The sequence below is a fragment of the Amphiura filiformis genome, chromosome 11, assembly GCF_039555335.1.
Source record: "Amphiura filiformis chromosome 11, Afil_fr2py, whole genome shotgun sequence".
NCBI classification, from domain to species: domain Eukaryota; kingdom Metazoa; phylum Echinodermata; class Ophiuroidea; order Amphilepidida; family Amphiuridae; genus Amphiura; species Amphiura filiformis.
The window spans coordinates 33,141,696-33,166,819 of NC_092638.1; the positions used below are offsets into that span (position 1 = coordinate 33,141,696).

Consider the following 25,124-nt stretch of genomic DNA (forward strand, 5'->3'; position numbering starts at 1 on the left):
GATGTTGCACTGTAGTTAGCTCAAGTTAGCTCAATCGAGACCTTCGACTATGATGCGAGAGGTTGCGAGTTCGAACCCCGGCGGTGGTTAGTACGCTATCGTGTAGAATTTGAGTTAGCTTGAAATTGCCCTGGACAAGGAACTTACTGCTAATTGTCTCGTTGTAACCTGTACAAAACTCAGGGAGCTGATCCTGGCTGCGATGGCCAATTGTGGAATGTCTAGGGTGTGCGCGTTTTAATTAGCTGCAAGTCCCTGTGTTGTTGTTTGATGGTTTATGGAATGATGTGGGGCCGTAGTGGTCAGCAACAAGCTGTAAAGTGTGCTGAGGCTTGTGGATCAACGTCTAGGCGTTGTGCCTCTGCGTAGTGCACTATAAATCACTGCACTTTTTTTAGTTCATTTTAACACAACAAAATATGTACCAAATTTTCTTGTTTCAGATATCATTGGTGTTGTTAAGAGTACTGGGGATGTGACAACAATAACAACACGTGCTACCAACAGGGAAGTGTCTAAACGTGAGCTTCAGCTGCTGGATGAAACTAATAAAGTAGTTAACTTGACACTGTGGGGCAAAGAGGTATGTATGCTGTATAGTGCTGTCACTGAAATGTTTTTTCTTGTCGACATATCGGGAAAATTGGTCAATGAAGTTAAACAATCGTACATAGCACAGTAAATAACGCGGTAAATGGATATGGGGCTTGAGATTGGAATTCCAATTTCCTTTCTCAAGAAGTAAGGGCTAAGAGTGTGTTTTGGAGTGGCCTTTTTTCCTTTCTCCCTTTCCTTGCTATTTCCATTTCTTGCATTGTTTCTCAAAGCTGTCTGGGCCAGCATGCATCTTTATTAGCCTACACTGGCTTTCCAGGCTTGTGCTTTTTTTTTGTATGAGCTTGGAACGGTCCATGGATTAGCATGTGTCCCTCACGGACCAACCTGGGTAAACAAACAAACAAACATATTCCTACTCATTATCTTTAATGAATGACATAAGCTTCTTAGGGGCTGTGCAATAATTATTTTCCCCCCCGGGGGGGTAAAATTTTCGAACGGCCCGCCAAAAATCGCTTGCCCCCCCCCTAACGGCCAGCCAAAAATCGCTTGCCCCCCCCCCTCTCGGCCCGCCAAAAATCTTTGCCCCCCCACACATGCCAAATTTTTGGGATCCCAATTTGCAAACCTTAAATGGTCTAGATATATGTTGCGAGCGCAGCGAGCAGGAAAATTTGCATATTAAAGCGTTTCCGTACTGTTTTCCTAAGCCTTTTTATAGCGTTTTATTTAAAAGGCGCCCCATGAATGTGTGCCAAAAATCGCTTGCCCCCCCCCCTCTCGGCTGGCCAAAATTGCTTGCCCCCCCCCTTTCGCTCATAAAAATTTCTTGCCCCCCCAATTTTACCCTCCCCCAGGGCTCATAATTATTGCACAGCCCCTTACTAAGCGTAAGACATCATGGTTATTTTTAAGATTTTTATTTACAACTTTCATAAGTGTCATAAACAATATCGATAAATGATATAATCAAAATATTTTTGTTGATATTGGCAACTTTTTATGATGTCGACAAGTCGACATAATTGCATGTTGATGACAGTACTAATGCTGTATGTAGGGGTGGGTGTACGGCAACCCACCCACTCACCAAAAGATTAACGAAAGTCCTGTAAAAGGAAACTAGTTAGGGAGGGAGGGGTTTAAAATGTTGATTACATTTCTCATGACCTTTTACAAACTTTGTTATTTGACTCACTTTCAATTTTGTTACAGACAGGGACGGAGGGGTTATGAAATTTAAAATATATATGTTTACAGGGCTTCATGCAGTCTTTTGGGCTGTTGAAGATAGCAGTTAATTTTGACAGTGTTGTTGACTTCAGGGTTTGCACGGTCCTTGAAAGTCCTTGAATTTGAAAATACCTTTTCAAGGCCTTGAAAGTCATGGAAATTTGCACAAGGTCCTTGAAAGTCCTTGAAAATTGGAATTTTACCTTAAGTATAATTTTGACAAAATTTGGGGAGTGGAGAGGAGCTGTCACTTAGTTATATGTGCTGCATGGAGAGTCGCATCATAATTTTTGTGTTGCGGTAAGTCCTTGAAAATCATTTCAAAGGCTTCAAGGTGCGGGAGCCCTGTAACTTGCCAATGGAGCAAAGCACCCATGTATACTCCTGATGGACACTAATATCCGCACATTTGTCAGTGTGAACAATCCATTCTTATTTAATACTATTCAATATTTATCTTATGATGTTCACATAGTACACATATAACAATGTATAGGTTAACAATCCAATAGGTTCCCTGCACTTGTCACATACATGTTAGTATGGAAAAAACTTCAGAGGGAAAAATAAGTAGATTTCCTGTTTTTCACATTTTTGTTGAAATTGATATCAAATTTGCATTGCAGGCTGAGGATTTCAATCACCCGGATAACCCTATTTTGGCTGTAAAAGGGGCTCGTGTGTCAGACTTTGGAGGGCGCTCTTTGTCGGTACTTCAGTCAAGTCTAATGGAAGTAAATCCTGATATTCCAAAAGCGCATCAGTTGAAAGGATGGTAAGTTTGTTAGTTGGTCTACGGGAACATATTTCAGTCTGGTTCCGTGACGCTGTTGCTGATATACATTGTAGGCTGATGTGTTGATCTTTGTAGCAACTAATTGGAAATCTTCATAAATTAGTTCACATAAATGTCACATGTTGTAAACTGAATATTCAGAGTAGCTTCAGAGACTTAAAACAGAATTTGGTGATCTATGAAGTTGAAAGGAAAATAAGTTATATTACTGCTAGGGTCCAACCGATATGGCATTTGTCTACCGATCCAATCCGATATCAGTAAAAAAAAAAGTTTTTGGCGACTTTTGAGAACCACTGGACCTATTCTGAAGTGCTAGGATCATTCACAGTTAATTGGAAAAAAAATAGGAAAAATTACGAAAAAATTAGTTTGTTATCCTTAATATGCAAACCATTAACTAATATTTACCTCTTCATCTATCACATATTATAGATGCATTGGTTTTCCATGCATTTATAATTATGTGATAGATGAAGAGGTAAACTCAAATTAATGGTTTGCATAATAAGGATAACAAACTGTAATTAAAAAAAAAATTTTAAACCAAATTTCTTCCAAATTAACTGTGAATGATCCTAGCACTTCAGAATAGGTTCAGTGGTTTTCCAAAGTTGCCGAAAACATTTAAAAAAATTTTCTCTGAATTTTTTTTATTTATTTATTTATTTTTACCGATCTGATACCGGTATGGCAAATATTGGGCCGATACGATAACCAATCTGATAATTGGTTGAGCTCTAAAATTACTGCCATGATGTGACTCTTGAAAAGGGTAAGTAGCGGCACAATTTTTTTGAGTAGTGACCAAGTGATCACCAATTGTGCGCCCAAGGCGTGCCGTTGACATCATCCCCCTAATCATCCAGAGTACTAACAGGTTTTGAAAGTGCAATATAATAAGTTTAGAAACTATTATCATTACAGTAACTGTAGCTTAACTGAATAGATGTCTTATGAATTATTCATTAGGTATGATAACGAAGGTTGCCACCAAGACGCACAATCCATATCTGATCAGAGGGGCGGTGGTGGAGGGGGCGGTACCAACTGGCTCTCTCTGGCAGAAGTACGCAACCAGAATCTTGGTCAAGGAGAAAAGGTAAGGTCAGGGAATTAATAGGATTGGGAAGTGTCAGTAATAAAACTATGGAAGCTGCCATTACCCTGCCATCGCTTAGGCCTGGAACGCTGAGGCGATCTAACGAGTGTATCATATACATGATGCTAAAATTGCCATTTGCTGCATCCACCGTAGACTGTTCCGAGCCTGCTATATGCATATATTTTTTCAAATGTTGAAAAGTTACTTTATTTGTGAATTTGTCATGTTTTCGCCTGATTTTTAACGTATGTACAATCAATATGAACTTGACTTTATTAAATACATAAAACTGACCAAAGTCCATCCATAAATAGAAAAAAAATACAGAAAAATTGCTCTAAATTACAATCATAACAAGTCCTGCTATGTTAGACTTTGAATCGGTCTATACAGAAGTCGTGAATGTGTACTGTACGCAATACTGATCATGTAGTCGGGGTGTTAACGAACGCACTGTTATCACTCCGGGCGTGCTTTTAGCACCCTGTTTGTGTTAGCACCCCATTGCGCCCCCATATGCGTGTCAAATTTTGTGATTCGTGGCAACTTCTGTACAGCATCCTGTAGCGTGCAAACTTGGCTGGTCCGCGTTTCAGTGTCAGACCCCTGGCAAGGTATTATAGTTGTGTATCTTATGAATAAATAATTAGGGTTGATAAGGCCAAATTAAAAAAAGGTTTGTCTCAAAGCTCGATCCCACGCGCATAAGTTTATTCAGCCGCATTAGTAACAATTGTTTTTTCTTCAGAAAAAGTGTCAAAAATACGATCAAAATGCCGTTTTGACAATTTTAGACCCCTGCTCTTGGATTACTTCACTTTAGCAGCATCACTTTATTGTTCAATACAACACTTCATTCAGTAGAATAGGACTTTGGGGAAAAAACCAAAAACATATTTCGCATTAGTTTTTCAGAGTTGGAGAGCTTTGAGACAAACCTTTTTTAATTTGGCCTAATGATAAGTATGTCATCAGGAATCACAGTCTATATCAGATCTGAGTGAGGGATGGAAGTGGAGGGCTGTACAAACTGGCTCAGCCTGGCAGATATATACATCAGCGGTACATTGCATTTCTCACACAACCCAAACAAGCATACACTTAAAATTGAAGATTGCCAGTCGCATTGGGATAAACCGGAGGTACACTACTTTGCTGTTCATGAGCGACATACAAACATGGTGGAGTGGGTTCTATTTGGTTCTAATATCTTTGAATTTTTTTTGCAGGCTGATTATTTCACAACCAAAGGAACTGTTATTTTTCTTCGAAAGGAAAACTGTATGTACATGGTAAGTTTTTGTGTGGATGTACAAAAATGAAGGGACAAGTTATGTTCCAAAAGAAGAAAAAAATATTGAAATAAAAAATGAAGCTGGGGAATGGGATGGAGTGCCAAAATTGGTGATTATTTTGGTTATCAAAAACTTCCTTCACCCAATAGAATTTGGGAGCTGCTCAGATAATTTGTAACAAGTGCAAAAAGGTTTTTGCCGTTTGGCTGCAACAGGCTAAATTGATGTGATCTAATTCCGCCTTGAATCCTGGAAAAGGTGCCATATAAATCCAAAATTTACTTATAATATTAATCGATCGATCGATTGATTGATTGATATTCTAATACGTAAGATATGCATAGCACTTTTATTTGGCCTGTCCGTAGACATCTTGGAAATTGGCATATATGGTATTGGAGTTGAAAACATTTTTTTGATAAGGAGGGTCACATTGAATAGATTTTACAAAAAGCAGCCCTTGTTCTGTAAATCCCACTTAGCACCTGGGTATTTTGAGCACTGATTATACATGTAGGTTAATAAATGCGTATCACTTGTTGAGCGAGAAATTGGACTCAATTAATGCATGTGCGCTTAGATGTTGATGCGTCCATTGCACAAACCCTGCAGGGGGACTGCTTTGGACGCATCACATAGGAACTGGTATGAACCATTTACTCTAAACTTATTGAGAACCTAATTTCTGAATACCGAGTTAGAACTTGATTTGACCATAACGGAAAATCCATAATGTTTTGTTTTAATAGGCATGCCCATCGCCAGACTGTAACAAAAAGGTGCTAGAGAATGGAGATGGGACTTACAGGTGTGAGAAGTGTGATAAGGAGCATCAAACCTTCAAGTACAGACTATTGCTATCTGTAAGTACCATGCACTATAATGGACCACAATGGCCTCATCCCAGTGGCATAGTTCAATAACCTCAATTCAACAATCATAGTGCAAAATTTGACCTCAAGTTGCAGGGTATGAGTTTTTGTACCCAAATTTTCAGAGGTCATTCAATGAATATACAAATGTATTGGGGGTAAAGAACTGTGCCCTGATAGATGAGTACGTTGTGGATCCTAGTGATGGCATTAAAAAGCAGGGGGTTTGCGGCATGATTTACTGGAATAAACCGAGACGGCAAAACCGCGCACTCGTATAATACACATGTGACATGATCAAGGGGAATGAGTCACATGTCGACCCTGGTCAAAAGTGAGGTTTACATATGTTTCTAAAGAGGACATTTAGTGCTTTCTGAAACTGAAAATCCCATGTTGATACGACTTTTCTTTGCTAAGTTGCGTCAATTTATCAATTTCTGAAAACAATATAAAACAAAAGAATTTTAACACTTTCTTTGCCAATATCTCAAAATTAATATTAGCGACATCCGACTCATTTCCCTTGATGGTGTCACATATTTTGTCCAATAAAAGAGAAGACAGGTTTCCTCGGTGAAGAGCCTGGTGTCTTCATTTAAAAACATAATTTCTTGATCCAAAAAGCTGCTTTGTTGATCAAGGAACCAGGATTTTCATTGATAAACACGGTTTCTTGTTTAAAAAAAACCACAGGGTTGGTCTCATATCCCTGGAAAAACTAGGGCGGTATATTGGTTTTCTCTCTTTGTATATATTTGCTTGCTGTGGGAACAACACTTAAGTGAATTTTGGAGCTGCTGTGATCAGAAACAATGTTTATCAATGATTGGCTTGTGTCTGTTATAATATTATTGATGATGACGAAAGAAACAATTAAGGCCGGCGTCAACAGGTCCTCTGTCGGAATCCTGTCGACAAAGTGAATTATGTCAACATATCGACAGAACTTCGTCCATGGCGACATAGTGCTCAGGCAATGGCCCAGTAAAACTTCGTCTGGCAAGCTCATTTTCACTCAAAATATCGGCCATTTCCAAGTATTTTCAACAAAATGCAATGCCAAATCTTATATTTTGCCAACTTTTCATGTTATTTGCCTTCAGGGGGCATACTTATGGCAGTATTTTGCCTTGTTTTCCGGTGTAAATTGTACACTTTATCGCTACATGCTCGATATGAAGACGGCCATCTTGGATTTTGCTGCATTTGCCGATGGTGTTTCTAGATATTTTTAGGTTGAAATTTTGAAAATATTCCTAAAATCATGGAAAAAAAAGTCCTGGTATTTTTTCGGAACCCAAATGTATGTCGACGGCGAAGGTACGAAATATGTCGACATCAAAAAATGGTGCCGAAGCCGGCCCTAGAAACAATATGTGTACATCCATATCAAAACGATGCACTTTTCGACTGCTACATGTGTCTCATTTCACATAATAGCTAGAAATAAATACCAGACTCATCTCAAGTGGAGGTCATTTCAAATCATCCCAAGTCACATAGTTAAGGAATGTTCTCTGTATTCCTAAACCATGTGACTTGGGATGATTTGAAATGACCTCCACTTTGGAGATATGAGTCTGGTATTTATTCCCAGCTATTATGTGAAATGAGACACATGTAGCAGCCAACAAGTGCATCGTTTTGATATGGATGTACACATATTGTGTTTAGTTTTACAAAATGAAAACATCTGGATAGTTGTGCTGGGTATTACAATATGTGGTTTAATAAAAATAATAAAACTATTTTTAATTATAATTAGATTCATAATATAGACTTGAATAAATGCAGCAGGGCATAAACTAGTTGAGGCAGCAGAAGGTCTGTAAGATTGCATCTGGCAAGCAGTGAATTTTATTTTATGCAATAATTTTGTGTTTCCTCCATCTTTCCACTTTTGTAGGCAAACGTTGCTGATGCTACAGAGACCCAGTGGGTTACCTGCTTCCAAGACACTGCAGAGGCTATCCTAGGACAAAAAGCAGATTATATTGGCAATATCAGAGACCAGGTATGGTGTGTTTCAAAGTTGTGGGTGTGTGGGTGGGCCTGATGTGCTTGTGAGAATACTGCAGAAGCTATCCTAAGAAAGCAGATCATGGCCAGTGTCAGTGATCAGGTGTGGTGTGTTCCAAAGTTGAGTGGGTGGGGTGTGTCTGGGTGTGTAGATACATATGGCAGGTGGGTGTGCAAAATGTGCATGTGAGAATACGGCGGAAACTAATCCTAAGAAAACAAGATTATATGGGCGTTGTCAGCAATCCTGGGTTACTTCTAGGAGACTGCAAAAGCTATCCTAGGACAGTAAGCAAATTACATGGACAAGGATCTGGTATGGTGCATTCCAAAATTGGGTGAGTGTGGGGGTGTATGTGTTGGGCGAGACTTGGTTGCTTCCAGGAAACTGCAAAAGCTACCCTTGGAGAGTAAGCAGATTACTTTTAAAAGCAGTATCAGATATCGGGTATATATGGTATCATAATGGCATCAGGATTTTCCAGAAAGTTCATGCCAATTTCAAATCAACCGTTATTTGCCGGAAAATTTCTGGATGCCTGATAAAAAAAACACGAAATGCAGACCTGTACTGTTGAAATGATGCAATGTACTCTTGCTGCTATGTACTGATTTTCTGTTTGTTTGTTTTTTCTCCAGGATGAGGCTGCATTCAATCAAGTATTCCAAGATGCAAGCTTCAAACCATACATATTCAAAATGAGGGTCAAAATGGAGACATATAATGTAAGTGTACAATATCATGGAGACTTTTGCTAATTTTACTTGATATTAAAGCCGTATTGTAACATTGGCTGATCAGGATGCCCTCAATGTTTTTTTTTAATTCAGATTTTTTTTAATTCATGATTTTAATGTATACCCTGCAAAAATCGAGGATTTAGGCTCTGTATTTGTGGCACAATCTGAGATCTTTTTATAAAAACGATGTCCCATCTTGTTTTTTATAAAATGATGTCCCCTTGTTTTATTCATATGATTAAAATATTAGTCAAAAGTATAAGCCATGTTTACACTGTACGTACATGGCATATGGGATGGTCATGACACATCAACAGGACCAACATAGTTATGATCGACTGAGTGAGACCCGTAGGCGCTGGAATTAAAGAGCAATTTTGTTTAGTTTGCCTCATTTGTTTGGCTCAAAATTAAGAGGACATTTCTTAGTGAAAACCAACATTTTATGGAAAAGAAATACAAGTCTATTTCTTATGATAATGTTGCAACATGGCTTTAAGTTGTCCCTGTTGTCAGCACTTGCACAACATAATCCCACCCTTTTTTCTAAACATGCAAAAAAAGAGTTTTCCGAACCCCGGGACCTTTAAGGGCGATGCCGCGGTGTAAAGTAGAAGTCCTGGTTTAGACGTCAATAAACCGGAGCTCTATGAAAATCAATTAATTAGCAAAAAGTCCCTGTTTATATAGGCGGATAAAACCCATGGGTGGCCAGTAATTGTTCCCCGGTAGACACACAGCGCTTAAAGGGGAAGGAGGTAATTTGTGTTTTAGTCCCCATCCACAGTTTGCTATGCTATAAAATTGAATTGTGTGATAGGCTTTTACGATGAGAGTTCATAACAATTAGTAAGTTTTTAGCGGCTTCGCTGTCAGAGAAGTTTAGGACTGTCAAGCTTTCATCAGGAATAGCTCGGACTTCTTCAGGAGCAAACCCACTGAAAACTTGACAATTGCTATAAAATCGACTTGAGCCAGTTTGAAATTTGGTAGAATTTACTTAGACCCCTAATTATATTGTCATCTTGTTTTGCAGGATGAAGCTCGTCTGAAATGTACATGTGTGAATGCCCAACCTCTGGACTACAAGGAATACTCCAAGAAGCTTATCATGGATATCAGAAACCTGGCGCAGTCTTAATTTGCATATAATTTGAACAAAGAAGAACCAAAACAGTGTAAATTAATCATAGACATCATGAATATGGTGCATTTGTAATGGTTACAAAATGTGAGCCAAACTTGTAACAATTCGTCCAAAACCTCAGTTTAACTTTCAGTGTCATGGCTTACTCAGAGTTTAGAAGAATTTTTGTCGAACACTTGTTGAAATTCACAGAATAAGTCGGTGACATTTGGAGCTCTATTTTACTGGTATGGTTGTTGAACGGTTTATATTTTTGTAAAATTGTGAAAGTTGTCAACACAAAGTTTGCCTTTGTAAAGATGTGTGGAATGGAATATACAAGCATATTTGCAGTTAACGGCATGTATTACGTCTTATTTGCTAGTCATGTAGCAAAATATTACAATGATAAAAATATAGATTATAATCAAGGAATGTTTGTACTGTCAACCTTTCTGACAGAGAATGCAGTACAAATGTAAATACTATTTCTGTTCCAGGTAAGGACTGTTATTGTCAGGAAAATTTGATATTTTGGCCACTCAATATCAATTTTTCTCCCACTTTTGCTTATATCTTCTACATGATAACCATCTGCTATTAGTTCATCCCTCAGTTTTTTTCATTTGTTACTGGCATGGAAAGACTTTCTACAATATGTAGGAAATTGCTCAATTTCAGTCTTTTTTCCCTAATTTTTCAATACTTATTTTTCATTGTCGGCAACATAATTTATTGATTTTATGCAGAAAGTAATTGACAATATCAATATTTTTGGATAGTCGATTTATTGATATTATCGATATATCAACGGCTCTTAGTTTCAGGGTGAATATTGCTTTGTCAATATTATTTGTATATTAGAGACACTTCTGCCAAGAAGATGGAAGTTGTTGGTTCATTGCATCATGGTTTCTGGTAGCAGACAAGTTGATAAGTTTCACTTGTAAAAACAGTACAACTGCAGATTTGCAACAACAGCCAGAGTAGTGAAATTCAATTACTATTCGCCACTTGCATGGTTCCGCCATTATGCACTATGTGTGGGGAGAGCCTCAAACTGGCAGCATGCATGAAAGGAAGAATTACGTAATCTTATACACAGAATGTTATATGACTGGTTTAATTCCCATTCATGTATGCTGCCAGTTAGAGACTCTCCCCGCACATAGTGCATAATGGCGGAACCATGCAAGTAGCGAATAGGTTCCAAATGATCTCATGTTTGGGAAAGGTTAAATACTGGTCCTAAATCATTGCCTAATGAAATAAAAGTATAAATTATAAATATACCAAACAATTAACCACCAACCTTCAGCTTCTATGTATTTATTTTATTGATCAAATCATCTTAAAGGGGTATTTTGTGATCCGCAGCCTCATCCCCCATTTTTCTCAACAAAAACAATATTGTTTAATACCACCGGAAATCTCTGGCTTTGTCATGTTTCTGTGCAAAAGATTTCTGCAGATTGGCAAAAATATGGTCAAAGTTGTATTTATGTTTTGTTTAAAAAACATAAATGCATGTTTATGTTATAAATACATGTTTATGAATATTGAGCAACGTAATACACAATAATCATGCATAACTGGCAAACACAAAACCAACTGATATTTGGGGAATATAAGCTTTTAAAAAAAATTTTTCCTAAAGCATGTCATAAAAAGAGGCTGCTAGGATCACAAAATGCTCCTTTAAGATAAAGATATTACAGAATGCTTGGTAACAAGAGAATGATAAACCAAACACATGCCATGTACATTTTCAAAATTATGATAAAAGAATGACCTATCATTGTTTTCAGAAGTATTTTGTATTTTATTCAAGTTTTGTACTACGTCATGTTTTCGCTGTACACATATAACATCCATTTAAACAAAAACATTAGACACATGTTTTATTTACATAGGTTTGTATCAGGCCAAAAAAAAAAAAAGGTTTGTCTCACGAACATTTGCCAAAAAAGCTAAGTGCTATGCTTTTTTTTTTTTTTTTTTTTTTTGGTTTAGAAGCTATGCTAATCGTTGTTTTTTTTGTTTTTTTTTTAGCCTGAGACAAATGAAAATCACAAGACATGTATTGGGAAACTACAAGTGGTCTTACAATGAAAGAGAAGCAACAAATTTACAATGTTAATATTCTGTAACTGTATTTTATTTGCCTTCCTAGAGCTGATCACTATTAAAAATCAGTGCAAAATACAAAGTTACGATACAAATGTTGGTATGAGCGAGATTTGATGTTTCCATAGAGGTGAATATTTAGAGGGCTGAGTGAGCTTTCGGTACTCTATCGAGAGGTTTACAGCTTCGCCCCGACACCAACTCATTTTTTAGGGCATTCAGAGTAACCGAATCGGCGCACCGATGCAGTGCCCAATTCCTCAGCACAGTCCCCTGTTTTAACTATACTGAATACGAACAATCATGTTGAAATAAGCGGTAAAAAATTCGTTAAAAAACAGCTACAAAAAATACAAAAATTTATGAAAACAACATGGCTTCACTCGATCGCAGAGTTCTCCGTGAGGTTAAGTCCTTTTATATTGCATCCACTTTGCTTCGGCGGCTTTACGCTCCGTGCCGTTGCAAGGATGGCGTGAAACTAGCGAGACTGAGGCTACGGTGTGGGGTACGGGCTATCTGCAACACTAATGGCATACGCGCTGCCTGACATTTTCGATGGGTTTGTGGCATTGAGGAATTCATTGTTACTACGTTGGTCGAACTATCGGGAACCGGAAAATCGGGAAAAAAAAAACCTTTAAAAAGGCGGTCAGCGCGTGAGACAAACGCGTTGTATCGCTTTCACATACTTATCTTGCGGGTTCGTGAGACAAACCTTTTTTTTTTTTTTTGGCCTCACATATGATATATTTTATTTATTTGAACTAGTATCTGGTCTAATTTGTAAGAATTCTCAGTATTCATAATTTATTGCGCCACCTATCCACTAAGCAAAATCAGCCGAAAATCGCAATGCATCATGAAGTGGCCCTTTTAGGCCTATATCGCTTAGTCGATAGATAGCGCAATTTATTTTGAATACCGAGAATTAGGATATATATATCTGCAAGTAGTTTGTATTCTTAATTCAATGTTGTAAATGACACTGGTATATACTCCCCCCCCTCTTGTTCACATTTCTGCTTTTTCAAACGTTGTTGAAGTGTGCTGTTTTAACAACTATTCCAAAATAATCCAGAACAAGTTTTTTTTATACAGGACTGATATCATAGTGAACTATGCAATGACATACAGCTCCTCCCTGAGGAGGCACTTGTATTTCAAGTTGTATATCACCCTACATACAAGGACGTTCATAAAGTACCCAAAGCAGGTATTTTTCATCAGTGTATATTTTCAAGAATTGGTCCAAATGTAACATTAATAAGTGATTTAACATTTAACGCTTGCAGAGTGTACAGTGTACTTTATGTCGATACTTTTCGGGATTTATTTTGTAAATCCATGAGTTTACTGAGACGTTTATGCTATATCATATCTATTGATTTGATTAAGGACATCAGGATCAAGCATTTGTATAATAATGCAGTGGTTTAGAGAAATAAAATATCTAAATCCAATCTTGTGACTATTGGTATTTTGTTGTTGTGATATTAGAACATATGAACAAACCTTAGGGGTACTACACCCTCGATAAATTTGTGTCTATTTTTGCATTTTCTCAAAACTATTAACACAGTGGTAACAAAAGTTATGTATATTATAGGGGCAAGGAATCAATTACTACACTGGAATTTTAGTGACCGAAGACAAGCGGTTCGTTATTTATGATAAGAAATAACGTACCGCAAGGATGTACCTCATTTCCGATCATATATACTGAACCGCTTGTCTTGAGTCACTGAAATTTCAGTGTAGTAATTGGATACCTTGCCCCAATAATATACATAACTTTTGTTACCAGTGTGTTATTATTTTTGAGAAAATGCAAAAATAGTCACTAAATTTACACAGGGTGTAGTACCCCTTAAGAATTTTACTGGACTCATTTTAATCTTATTCCAAGATTTTTTGATTTTGGATGTTATCAAGAAAAAAAATTGTGGGGGGGATAATTATTAATGGAAATGCAATATCACAAAGTTGAAAGAAAAAAAAATATAATGAAGCAGCTATGTACTGCTGCCATTGGTATTTATGAAGTAGCTATCCAACTGCTGACACCGTTAAGGTTCACCTTAATGGTAATGGTGTTATGGGCTCCTTTGACGTACGTGGAATTTTAGGCACAACCTAAAGCGCCCTCCAGTAAAATTCCCACCAGCAAATAAGAGCACAGAATTCTTGCTGGGATTTCAAAGGAGGGAGCTATCTATTTGCACATGAAAGGAGCACAAGTTGGCCACTAGGCAAATTGTCACGGTATTATTCATATGGTAGCTATCTACCATATCGGTGTTGATGAAGTAGCTATCTACTGCTGATTGGTATTGACCAAGTAGCTACCTACTGCTGATATCGATATTGACGAAGTAGCTATCTACTGCTGATATCGATATTGATGAAGTAGCTATCTACTGCTGATATTGATATTGACGAAGTAGCTACTAGTATCTACTGCTGATATCGATTAAGTAGCTATCTACTGCTGATATCGATATTGATGATGTAGCTATCTACTGCTGATATTGATGAAGTATCTATCTACTGCTGATATCAATATTGATGAAGTATCTATCTACTGCTGATATCAATATTGATGAAGTAGCTATCTACTGCTGATATTGATGAAGTAGCTATCTACTGCTGATATCGATATTGATGAAGTAGCTATCTACTGCTGATATCAATATTGATGAAGTATCTATCTACTGCTGATATCGATATTGATAAAGTGGCTATCTACTGCTGATTGGTACGGTATAGACCGAGTAGCTATCTACTGCCAATATGAAGTAGCTATCTACTGCTGATATCAATATTGATGAAGTAGCTATCTACTGCTGATATCAATATTGATGAAGTAGCTATCTACTGCTGATATTGATAAAGTAGCTATCTACTGCTTATTGGTATTGATGAAGTAGCTATCTACTGCTGATATTCAGATTGACAAAGTAGCTATTTACTGCTAATAACAATATTGATGAAGTAGCTATCTGCTGCTGATATCAATATTGATGAGGTAGCTATCTACTGCTGATTGGTATAGATATGTAGCAAAAACTTATTTAATGTATATAAAGCGCAGCTTTCTCCTGCGCATTTTGATATCTCTTTTGTTGCTCTACGATATCATTTGGTCGAGTTATGGGCGCTTGAGTGGCTTCAAGTCGGATTTTGAAAGAATGCGTGAACATTTTGAGTCACCATCCCTTAATAATTCTATAACCCCCTATTTTGGGTGTTAAAAATTATAACCCCCTATTTTGGGTCTGAAAATTCTATGACCCCCCTGTATTTTTAGGACCCCCCCCTTTCAAGAAAATGCCAGCCCCTAAAACCAAAATAAGACAGGGCCGTAACAAGGTTGTAAAATGTGGGGCGGCCATGACAAATGTGGGACGGCCAAAATACAAATATATGCCTAAATTGAAATAAAGATATACGGTAAAGAAAAACATAATAAATTTCTCAAAAAGTGGGGCGGCCATGGCATCCCCGGCCGCCCCGCTTGCTACGGCCCTGAAATAAGACATTTTAGGCCCAAGTAAAAAAAAAGAAATTTAATAGCTGTTTTAAAATGGGCCTCGAGTCGACCCCACCTCAGCTTTTTCAATAGTACTGTTTTCCCAATTTTTTGCCAATTTTTTTTTATATCAAAAATACCTTAACATTATTTACACAATTTGAATTATTTTACACTTTTGCTGGGATTGATTGAATGAGCTTTAAAAACTTCGAAACGAGGCAACAGGAACCAAAACGAGGGCCAATCACATGACTAGTCACATGTCCTGTACATGCACCCTGGTGTTTCTATGCGGAATTAATAATTTAAAAAATAATAAAATTAGTTCCAAGTTCCAACTTGAACTTGTAATTCAATTCAAAGTTCAGATGTGAACTGAACAAGAACACTGCAACCTAACGAAATGTTTCGTTGAATAGTATAAATTAAAAAAATAATTATAATTCTAAATAGGGAATGTTGGGATAAAGAATAGAAACACATTGCAAAACATTTATTTGACATGCATGTCAGTGATCGTAAGCTTACCTGTTGAAGTGCAATGTGATCAGAAATTGTGAAAATTTCGTGTGTTTCAAAACAAAATCTCTATCGGCGCTTGACAATATGATCACAGGAATGTCTCCAACATTTCTATTACTCGTTTTGTCATGTGCAGTTTTGGTAGAATGCACATCAGCAGATTATGTCGCCGCGGTGTATGAGCATGTTGCTCGCACTGCATTACGACCTAATCTGAACCAGAAATTGGCACTGAAAATAATGAATGAAAACTTGGACGTTTACGAGAAGCAGATGTCTATTGCTTCAGATGAGGTAGGGATTAATGTAGGGATTAATATAACTTCAGTTCATCAGACGATGAAATAATTTTCAATGAAATTATTCATGACATCATCATTCAGATTAATCAATCAATAATTTAGGTATGAGAGGCAAACCTTTAGTTAACACATTTGCTAGCTCAGCCAAATTCGCCTAGACCGAGACCCAAACACAATACATATTTACATCGAAATTTAAAAGAACAGATTGGACAGGCTCAAAGGAAAGCTGGAAAACTACATAAATATGTTTTCTAATTCTACGGTACTTCACTTGACCCAAATATATGATTTTTTTATGGTGATAAGACAATCGCACATGGAATTTTAGAGGGATTTTGATAGCAGTTCCACTAAAAAAAGCTGCTCTCATCAATTCATCATGAGACTAAAGCTGAATTTATACTTGATCGCCGAGCGATGCGATTAATCGCTTTTGAAAAAGCGATTTGCAATCGCCGAATTTTGCGATGCATCGCCCGTCGCTTTTGCATTTATACTTATCACGCGATAGCGATTGCAGACGACAATTAAAATATTCTAAATGCCACAAAATACATTTTTAAAACACGAGTTGCTGTCAATAATTATTGCTTTGAATTAATTTATCACCAAAAGTTAAAAATCGAGAAAGGTAAATTAATTAGCAAAATAATAGATCCAGTTGGTTGTATATGATTGGTTGACGCATTCACGTGTCAAGCGATATCGCTGGGAAGTTGAGAACAGAACAAAATATTAATTTCTGACATGATCGTGTACTGTTTCCATATGAAACCTTGATGGCGAATCGGACAATAGAAGCACATGGTTCTACGTGACAGCTTTTAATCCCTATTCAGGTTACGTGAATCACGCTATTGTAGACCATCCTTCTGATACTTGAGTGTTTGGACAAGCGGAATGGTTTTTGTCTACCTCTCTGTTTGTAAACAAACCAGGAGGTCGAAATTGTCCTTCTCGCTGAATCTGAAAGTCAGCGTAATAATACGGTACTGTGAAAGGTCCTGCATGCCATTTTAAAATTTGCCTATCCTGCAGATGGCACTGAGCAGTCAAAATGTCATTTTTAGCAATCTATTTCTTGCCAATCATGCCAGTACCAACATAAGTCAACATCACTTAGGTTTTGGTTGTCAAAATTAATTTTTAGTGATTTTCTCCATTGACATTGAGCCCCACAGTAAAGCCATTTTTGGACCGTACATGCACATTCCGGTCCACTTCCCTATGGACGAATATCGCCACCTATATAGTGTGTGATGTGAGCTAGCCTAACTTGGCACTTTCTTTTTTTGAAACTGCATTCCCACGTTCATTATGCCCTGCAGTCAGCACCTTCCATTTCCTATGCCCTGCAGCCCCCCCCCCCAGCCCCCAAAAAGGTGGATTCATTTTCGGAAATTTGAAAATGTAGGCAACTCTACATTCGTACATGTCGGTATCTTTCAGAGCATGCAAACCATGATACATTTTGTTCCATTTTTATCTTTGCAGGGTGTTCAAATCATCGTGTTTCCTGAATATGGCATCACTGGGTTTCTCCTCTCATCTGATATTGAAGTGTTTCTAGAGTATGTTCCCAATGCATACAATAAGAATTTGAATCCTTGCAATCAGGAGGAATTCAACGACCGACCAATTCTACAACGCCTAAGCTGTCTCGCTAAGAAGTACCAGATCAATGTCGTAGCCAACATGGCGTCCAAGGTACCATGTGAATTCGAACAAGCACAGGCTTGCCCTACAAGGGGCTACTTTCAGTACAACACTGATGTTGCAATAGCTGATGATGGTCAACTCTTAGCTAAATATAACAAAGAGAATTTGTACTCTGAAGAACAACAGATCTTTGATTCTCCTGCACCAGGGACCTCACCAATTACGGACTCTTCAGCACAAGTTTTGGTTTGTTTGGTATGTTTACTTGTTTTGATATTTTATTCGGTAGCCCTTCCGTGTACCTTGTTCATGGTATAGGTGTGACAGACATGGTCTTCCCAACAGCATGGATGAATGAGCTTCCACTTCTGTCTGCAATTGAATTTCAAGAGGCTTGGTCTATGCAATTTAATGTTCCGCTCTTGGCTGCAAACATACATCTTCCCATCGAGCAAATGACCGGTAGCGGGATCTTCAACGGACGACAGGGACATGTGGTCTACCACTATGATATGGTCACATATCATGGGAAGCTACTTATTGGGGAAATTAAAAGACCAGCTGCTCAGAAGAAACCCTCTCTTCGGTCAGATATTGTGAAGGAAATCGTCAGCAAGTTAAAGCGAATGTCACCTGCAGAGTTGAAAGACGTTTCTCCTGATGTATTGGCTGTGTTGAATTATGATACCAGGATGATGCCAAACTTCACTCCAGCATCCAAGTATGTCAGCCCTAATCCTGTCAAGTTTCCACCTGTTGTAAAGCGTGACGTTAAAATGGCGCCACCTCGGAGATTCCAAGCGATTATGAACGATGACCTGTACACTTTTGTCCCCCTATCTTATGATACAGTCTCTGCCAGTGTAAGTAGCAATAATATTTCATGTTGGCTGAACTATTCCCGTAAAGATGGCGGTAAAGATCATTACGCACTCGGTGCCTTTGATGGCTGGCATACTATGAACGGTAGATATCGCGTCCAGGCTTGCGCACTGGTAAGGTGTCCGTCACGGTGACTGGTCAAAGTGTGGACAAGAGACGAGCTATTCTGGAACTGTGTTCAATTGGTTTAGTCTACAGATATCCGGGATGAGCCATGATGCCGTCTTCTTTCCTGAAGTGGTGACGTCTGGCGTGCACTTGGCTGAGATCGAGGCAGAGTGGAGAAATGATTGCCCAGCTTGTAGTTGGGTGTACAGTAACAAAGGTATTGAGCGACCATTATTGGCTGCCAGTGTATTTGCTCGCATCTGGTAAGAACACATTTTTGGCTGCAGGGGTTTGAGAATTCAGATTTACATTTGAATTAAGACTTTCTTTATCTTGACTGTCAACTGTGTTTTTGCACTTGCTGTGTACAAAAGTATCAGAGCTTCCCAAATTTATAAATTTTTCAGACTTTTTGTACCTGTTTTCAACTTTTTATCTGTGATCACTTAAACTCACGGTTGTTTGATGGCATGTAAACTGTAGTCATTTTTAAGAAAAGGTGAACAATGATGGCGGTATTTATCTTAAATCTTGTCTGCATCTTTAGAAGGGGTAGACACTTGTATACTGGCATTAGAACATCAGAAAAAAAGACTTACAAGTGGCAAGGAAATTTTCAAAAAAACTTTTTATCATGAAAAGTATAAATGAATAACTCATATTATTTGGCTAATTTAAATTTAAAATGTATTGTAAATACATGTAGCACCCTCAATTTGCACACAAATGTGCAATTTATAGAATAAAAATTACTACAAAAAGCAGTGGCGTAGATTTCTTTTTGACATTGGCGGGGATGGAGTTGAAAAAAAAGTCTTGAAGTATAGTGAATCCAACACCTTTTGGTGACAAAATAAGTGTATGGTACAAATGCGTGCGAAAAATTTTGCTATTTTGAAGCTAAACTTATGAAATATGGTGCAAAAGTGCAATAAATGCGCGTGAAGCGCACAAATATCAGGTTAATTTGGTAAGATCATAAACCCATATTCAGGCGTCAACATTGGGGGGGATGATTGTATGGACCATCCCCCCCTGGCAAAATATTGGGGGGGGGGATAAATCCCCCCATCCCCCCGGGATCTACGCCTATGACAAAAAGGCAGAAAAAGTTGAATAATTTAATACCGTAAACGTTCGCCTTATGGCCATATGGGCTCCCTTGACATAAATGGAATTTTAGGCACAACCTAAAAGTGCCCTCCCGTAAATTTCCAACCAGCAAATAAGGACACAGAAATTTAATTCTTTGTTGGGATTTCAGAGGAGGGAACTCTCTATTTGCACATGAAATTTACCCCAAGGCAAAGGTGCAGCATTAGGCGAACATTTACGGTATATTATAAACGAGAATCTGTTAAAAATAGCTATACAATATATGTGTATACATATTTTTAATTAGTGTGATAACTGTTGGTATTGTCCAGGTCTAGAATTGAACATTATATACTGTTTAGAAAAAAAATGATCACCTGTGGCTGTCTGCCAGTTTGTTTGCTCGTATCTGGTAAGGGCAAAGAGAAAATGAGCTTTCTTATAAGTTTAAAAGAGATTCAAGGGAGTATGAAATTTAAAATTCAGCAGTTTCTTTTTCTACATTTTTGTTTTCACTTAAAAAAATCAGCTTACATTGTACTGTTTGAAATTTGTAAAATGTTTTGTTACACATCATGAATTATATAATATTGCTAATTTGAACATGATGGTTCTTCAAACTGATTAGGCAAAAAATTAACAAAATTATGCTTGCCAATTTCACATTGGCAAATATCCATGGCAGCTGTATATTAAACCATTAAAAATATATTGACAATGGATCTGTGAATTAAAGAAGATGTTAGATGTAACCCTGCAAACACAATGCTTTTAAGAGTTTTTTCAACATTTTACAAAAATTTTATTGAAATGTTAAAGGAGTCGGTCACCAGCCTTTGCACAGTATTTTTTCTGAATGCAAAAAATGTCCTTCTGATATCAAATACTTTTGATTTTTGAAATTCGTGATATAATACAAATTTTATAGCAAATTATTAAAATGGATTTATTTTTTATTTTTAACAATCCTCAAAGTAAAATTTATAAATCTAATGATATCTACTTTTTGAAAGTATATGTAGCTGGGAGAAAAAGCCGACGATCATTTGAAAATTTTGACTTTTCGTATTAACAAAAATAATCATTTTTTTTCCAAAAGACCTAAAAATTTTTTTTTAGGTCTCTTTGGGAAAAAATATGTATACAATTACAAAAGGTCGAAATTTTCAATTGATCATCGGCTTATCATCCCAGCTACATACACTTTAAGTACCTATCATTAGGTTTATAAATTTTATGTCAAGGACTGTTAAGTATGAAAAAAACACACAAAAAACAAAAACAATTTTTTAATAATTTGCCATAAAATATGTATTATATCGCCAATTACAAAAAGTCAAAATGATTTGATTATCAGAAGGACATTCTTAGTATTCAGAATGCAATTCGACATGTTTGATGTGCTCTTATATGTCCCACAAAAAATACTGTGCAAACATTGTTATCCGATCCCTCAGTAAAATTTAAATGTTGGGTTTATACAATCTCATAAAAACGTTTTCACCAATTTTGTACTAAAAAACTGTTTCAAACATTTTAGAATGTCAAATTGTCGATAAAAATGTTTTCACCAAGTTTGTATTAAAGTCAGTTTCAAAACGTTTTAGTATATGTTGAAAATATGTTTCTGTAAAACATTTTATTGAAGGAAAACTTTTGGTAATCTATACTACTAAAATAATAGCCGTTGTGTGTGTGCCCGGCTATGCGTTTCGCCGTGCTTCAACGCATCAAGCCGAAATTTTGGATATGGATAGGTAACGGGAAAAGCATGTTGACCGTGTGGTTTCCGAAGAGCCCCCTCGAGTTCAAAGATCATTTAGGGGGGAAAATACCCCAACTGGATAGCAAAAACAGCAGCAAGTGGATATAAAGATGTGTCACTAATAGACAACTCTGAACATGTTTCATTCAGCTTTTGGCTATTTGCACAATTTGAAATGCACTGTAATGTCTACCCAGAATGCATTGCTGCAAATGATTTTTAAATGGGGCCAGCTTCTCGAAGCATGGCTAGTGGTCACTGGTCAGGCTTCCTAAGCCATCAGGCTTAAGCCCAATTAGTCCTTACAATTCCACATCATACATCACATAGGAAGATAAATTAATAAATGAATCCACATTGGTAGGGCTAGTCTGCAGGCTTAGGAAGCCTGGCCACTAGCCAAGATTCAAGAAATCGGACTTTGGTGTTTTCAGGTAATCATAGTCTAATGGTATACTATAAGATAATATTTGAAGTAACTCAATTGTCAGAAATACCTCCTTTTTTGATTAGCCCCCATGGAACAGATTGTGTCACATTATATAACTCAACATTAAAAGGTTTTCAGGAACCCTTTGTGCACACATGTGTGATGCGATCAAGCAAAAACAGTCGGAACTCGGAAATATTAAATTTTCAGTTTCTTATAGGATAGTAAAAAGCACTTACAAATCTGGATTTTGCAGAAAACACTATTGAAATTGAACAACCAGTTCCAAAGATATGTGCAATTAAAGAGTTTCCAAAACAAAAGGAAACAAAAGGAAATATTTCCTTTGTATGCTTATATCTCACAATCAACATTTCCGAGTTCCGACTGATTTTGCTTGATCGCATCACATATATATATGATAATATTAAATAAATAAACCTTTTGTGTTTGTAGGATATTTGTATGATATTGATAATCTTTATTTTTATATGATTGCAATAATATTTGTATGATTTAAAATATCTGTATATATTTGTATGATTGATTAAAGAATCTATATATTTGTATTCATGATGTACAATGTAATAAAAATCTATATTTATATGATGTAAAGAATGAAAAATGTGTTGTATATTTTTTGAAGTTAAAGAATCTGTATTTTTATATAATAATAATCTTTCTATGATTTAAGAATTAAAGGTAGCTTACTCGACTACTACTCTCTTGCAAGAAAATAGTGCCTCATCAATTGTATATTCATTCAAGTCTTTAATCATAACAAAGAAAAGTAATTTCCCCACCTTTTAAAGAGATTGTAAAATTCTTGTTTTGTCTTAATGGTTACCAAACTTAATTGTTAGGGGTAGTAAATAAATTCTTATGCCAGGTTTTTTTGGATATACTGTTTATTACTGTTTGAAAAAAGATTTCCCCATTTTTTTAGAGAATGTAAGAAATATACTGTAAAGCCGAGTTAAAAAATAAAACATGTTTCTTGTGCCCCCCGCTTCCTTTTTTCTTTATTTTTGTTTTTAAAATTCAGTTATAACTGTTGAAAAAATGTCTATGAAGTTAATGCTTATAGATACAAGAAACACTCAGTGGCGTAGCTAGGGGTTCCGGCGCCCAGGGCCAAGGATACAGAATAAGCCCCCTCCCATTCTTGAAATAATTATGTGCGGAGCGCGAACATATTTGCACAAATACATGTACCACTCAGTAATTTTGGTTATAATGAATTTTGGTCTTAAATTGACCTTTCGAATGATTATTTGTGCTGAAATGATTTTGACTTTCATCGCTTAGAGGGGGCACAGAATCGATGCTGAATTGGTCAATTTAGCGCCCCTGAGGTGGTGCCCAGGGAACGTGCCCCCAAAATGCCCCCCCCCCCCCCTCTCAATATTTTCTGGTGCCATCACTGCTGCCCCTGGGGTAATTACTGTCTTGGAAAAATGTTGGAAGTTTCATATTTTATAATTATTGTAGACAATTAGAGAATAAATGATAGGATTTTGTCTTTTGCCTATCAATATCGTGTCATAATGGATGGGCTGGCCAATATTTTGAGTAGTGGATGCGGCGCAGCGGTATCCACTACGATAAAAATATTGGCCAGCCCATCCATTATGACACGATATTGATAGGCAAAAGACAAAATCCTATCTTTATTCTCATTCTTATTCAGTTTTAATGTAATTTTTGCGAGAAAAACTGACTTTTTTCAGAAAAAAATAAAGTTACTTTTGTGAGGACATCCTCGTCGTTTTAAATGAACGAAACCATCACGAACATCTAAGCCGCCGAATCGCATTCTTGGTTCTGTATTACGCGAACGCATTATCGCGCGATCATTGAGGAGCAACAAGCGTGCCGCCGTTGCGTGGCGGCGCGCGCCCTGACAACTATTGTGAGATATTATACACCAGAAAACCAATCAAATTACGTGAATTCTTTACAAGACGCACCCATTGAATAAGAATAGAAAACTAACTAGCTTCTTACGAAGTTAGAATCGTTGTCTTTGAGATCATGTGAGCTATTTTTCCGCTCCCAGGAAAAATGCGTAGGGCCTAATGGGAAAAATAAACCTTTGGATCTCACGTACCCGGCTCACGTATTGAACCCATACCATTCCCAGGCAGTGTGAACTCTATTTTTCTCAATATTGGAGCACAAACACTGCTAGCTCGGGCACCGCTCCGACTCGCCGAAAAGGTATTCAGTATAATTCGTGTCATACTTTATGGTCCACCAGTACCAGGAAAGTGTGCACTATTAAAGGTTTTCGTTTTCAGTATAATTCGTGTCATACTTCATGGTCCACCAGTACCAATCCAGGTATAAGTGCACTGTTCAAGGTTTTCAGTATAATTCGTTTTATACTTCATGGTCCACCAGTACGGTAAGTGTGCACTATTAAAGGTTTTCAGTATAATTCGGTTCATACTTAATGGTCAACCCGCAGTACCAAGTAAGTGGGCATTATTAAAGGGTTTCTGTATAATTCGGTTCATACTTAATAGTCCACCAGTACCGGGCAAGGTGAAATAGATGAACTATTCAAGGTTTTCAGTATAATTCGGTTCATAGTTCATACTTAATGGTCAACCAGTACCAGGTAAGTGGGCATTTTTAATTAGGGTTTCAGTATAATTCGGTTCATACTTAATGGTCCACCAGTACCGGGCAAGGTGAACCAGATGAACTATTCAAGGTTTTCAGTAAAATTCGTTTCATGCTTATTGGTCCACCAGTACTAGGTACGTGGGCACTAATAAAGGTTTTCAGTATAATTCGTGTCATACTTCATGGTCCACCAGTACTAGGTAAGTGGGCACTATTAAAGGGTTTCAGTATAATTCGGTTCATACTTAATGGTCCACCAGTAGTACCAGGTAAGTGTGCCCTATTAAAGGTTTTTAGTATAATTCGGTTCATACTCA

The 25,124-nt window shown here is 37.2% G+C and overlaps 2 protein-coding genes across 3 annotated transcripts in view; both read left to right on the forward strand.

Annotated features, from left to right (window-relative positions):
• The window catches only part of LOC140164748 (replication protein A 70 kDa DNA-binding subunit-like), a 35,306-nt gene extending 25,516 nt beyond the window's left edge, over positions 1 to 9,790 (forward strand). For both annotated transcript variants that reach the window (XM_072188113.1, XM_072188114.1), the window contains 8 exons: positions 444 to 583; positions 2,418 to 2,566; positions 3,560 to 3,689; positions 4,922 to 4,984; positions 5,737 to 5,850; positions 7,769 to 7,876; positions 8,521 to 8,607; positions 9,659 to 9,790. In XM_072188113.1, the coding sequence (XP_072044214.1) occupies positions 444 to 583; positions 2,418 to 2,566; positions 3,560 to 3,689; positions 4,922 to 4,984; positions 5,737 to 5,850; positions 7,769 to 7,876; positions 8,521 to 8,607; positions 9,659 to 9,763 (896 nt within the window). In that variant the 3' untranslated portion in view covers positions 9,764 to 9,790. The remainder of the gene's footprint in view (positions 1 to 443; positions 584 to 2,417; positions 2,567 to 3,559; positions 3,690 to 4,921; positions 4,985 to 5,736; positions 5,851 to 7,768; positions 7,877 to 8,520; positions 8,608 to 9,658) is intronic.
• Positions 9,791 to 15,926: 6,136 nt separating this feature from the next.
• On the forward strand, positions 15,927 to 19,642 carry LOC140164749 (pantetheinase-like). The gene is given in 4 exon segments (XM_072188115.1): positions 15,927 to 16,226; positions 17,732 to 18,101; positions 18,104 to 18,920; positions 18,922 to 19,642. Coding segments are annotated over 4 exon segments (1,629 nt in total). The 5' UTR covers positions 15,927 to 16,016; the 3' UTR covers positions 19,154 to 19,642.
• The last annotated feature ends 5,482 nt before the right edge of the window (positions 19,643 to 25,124 follow it).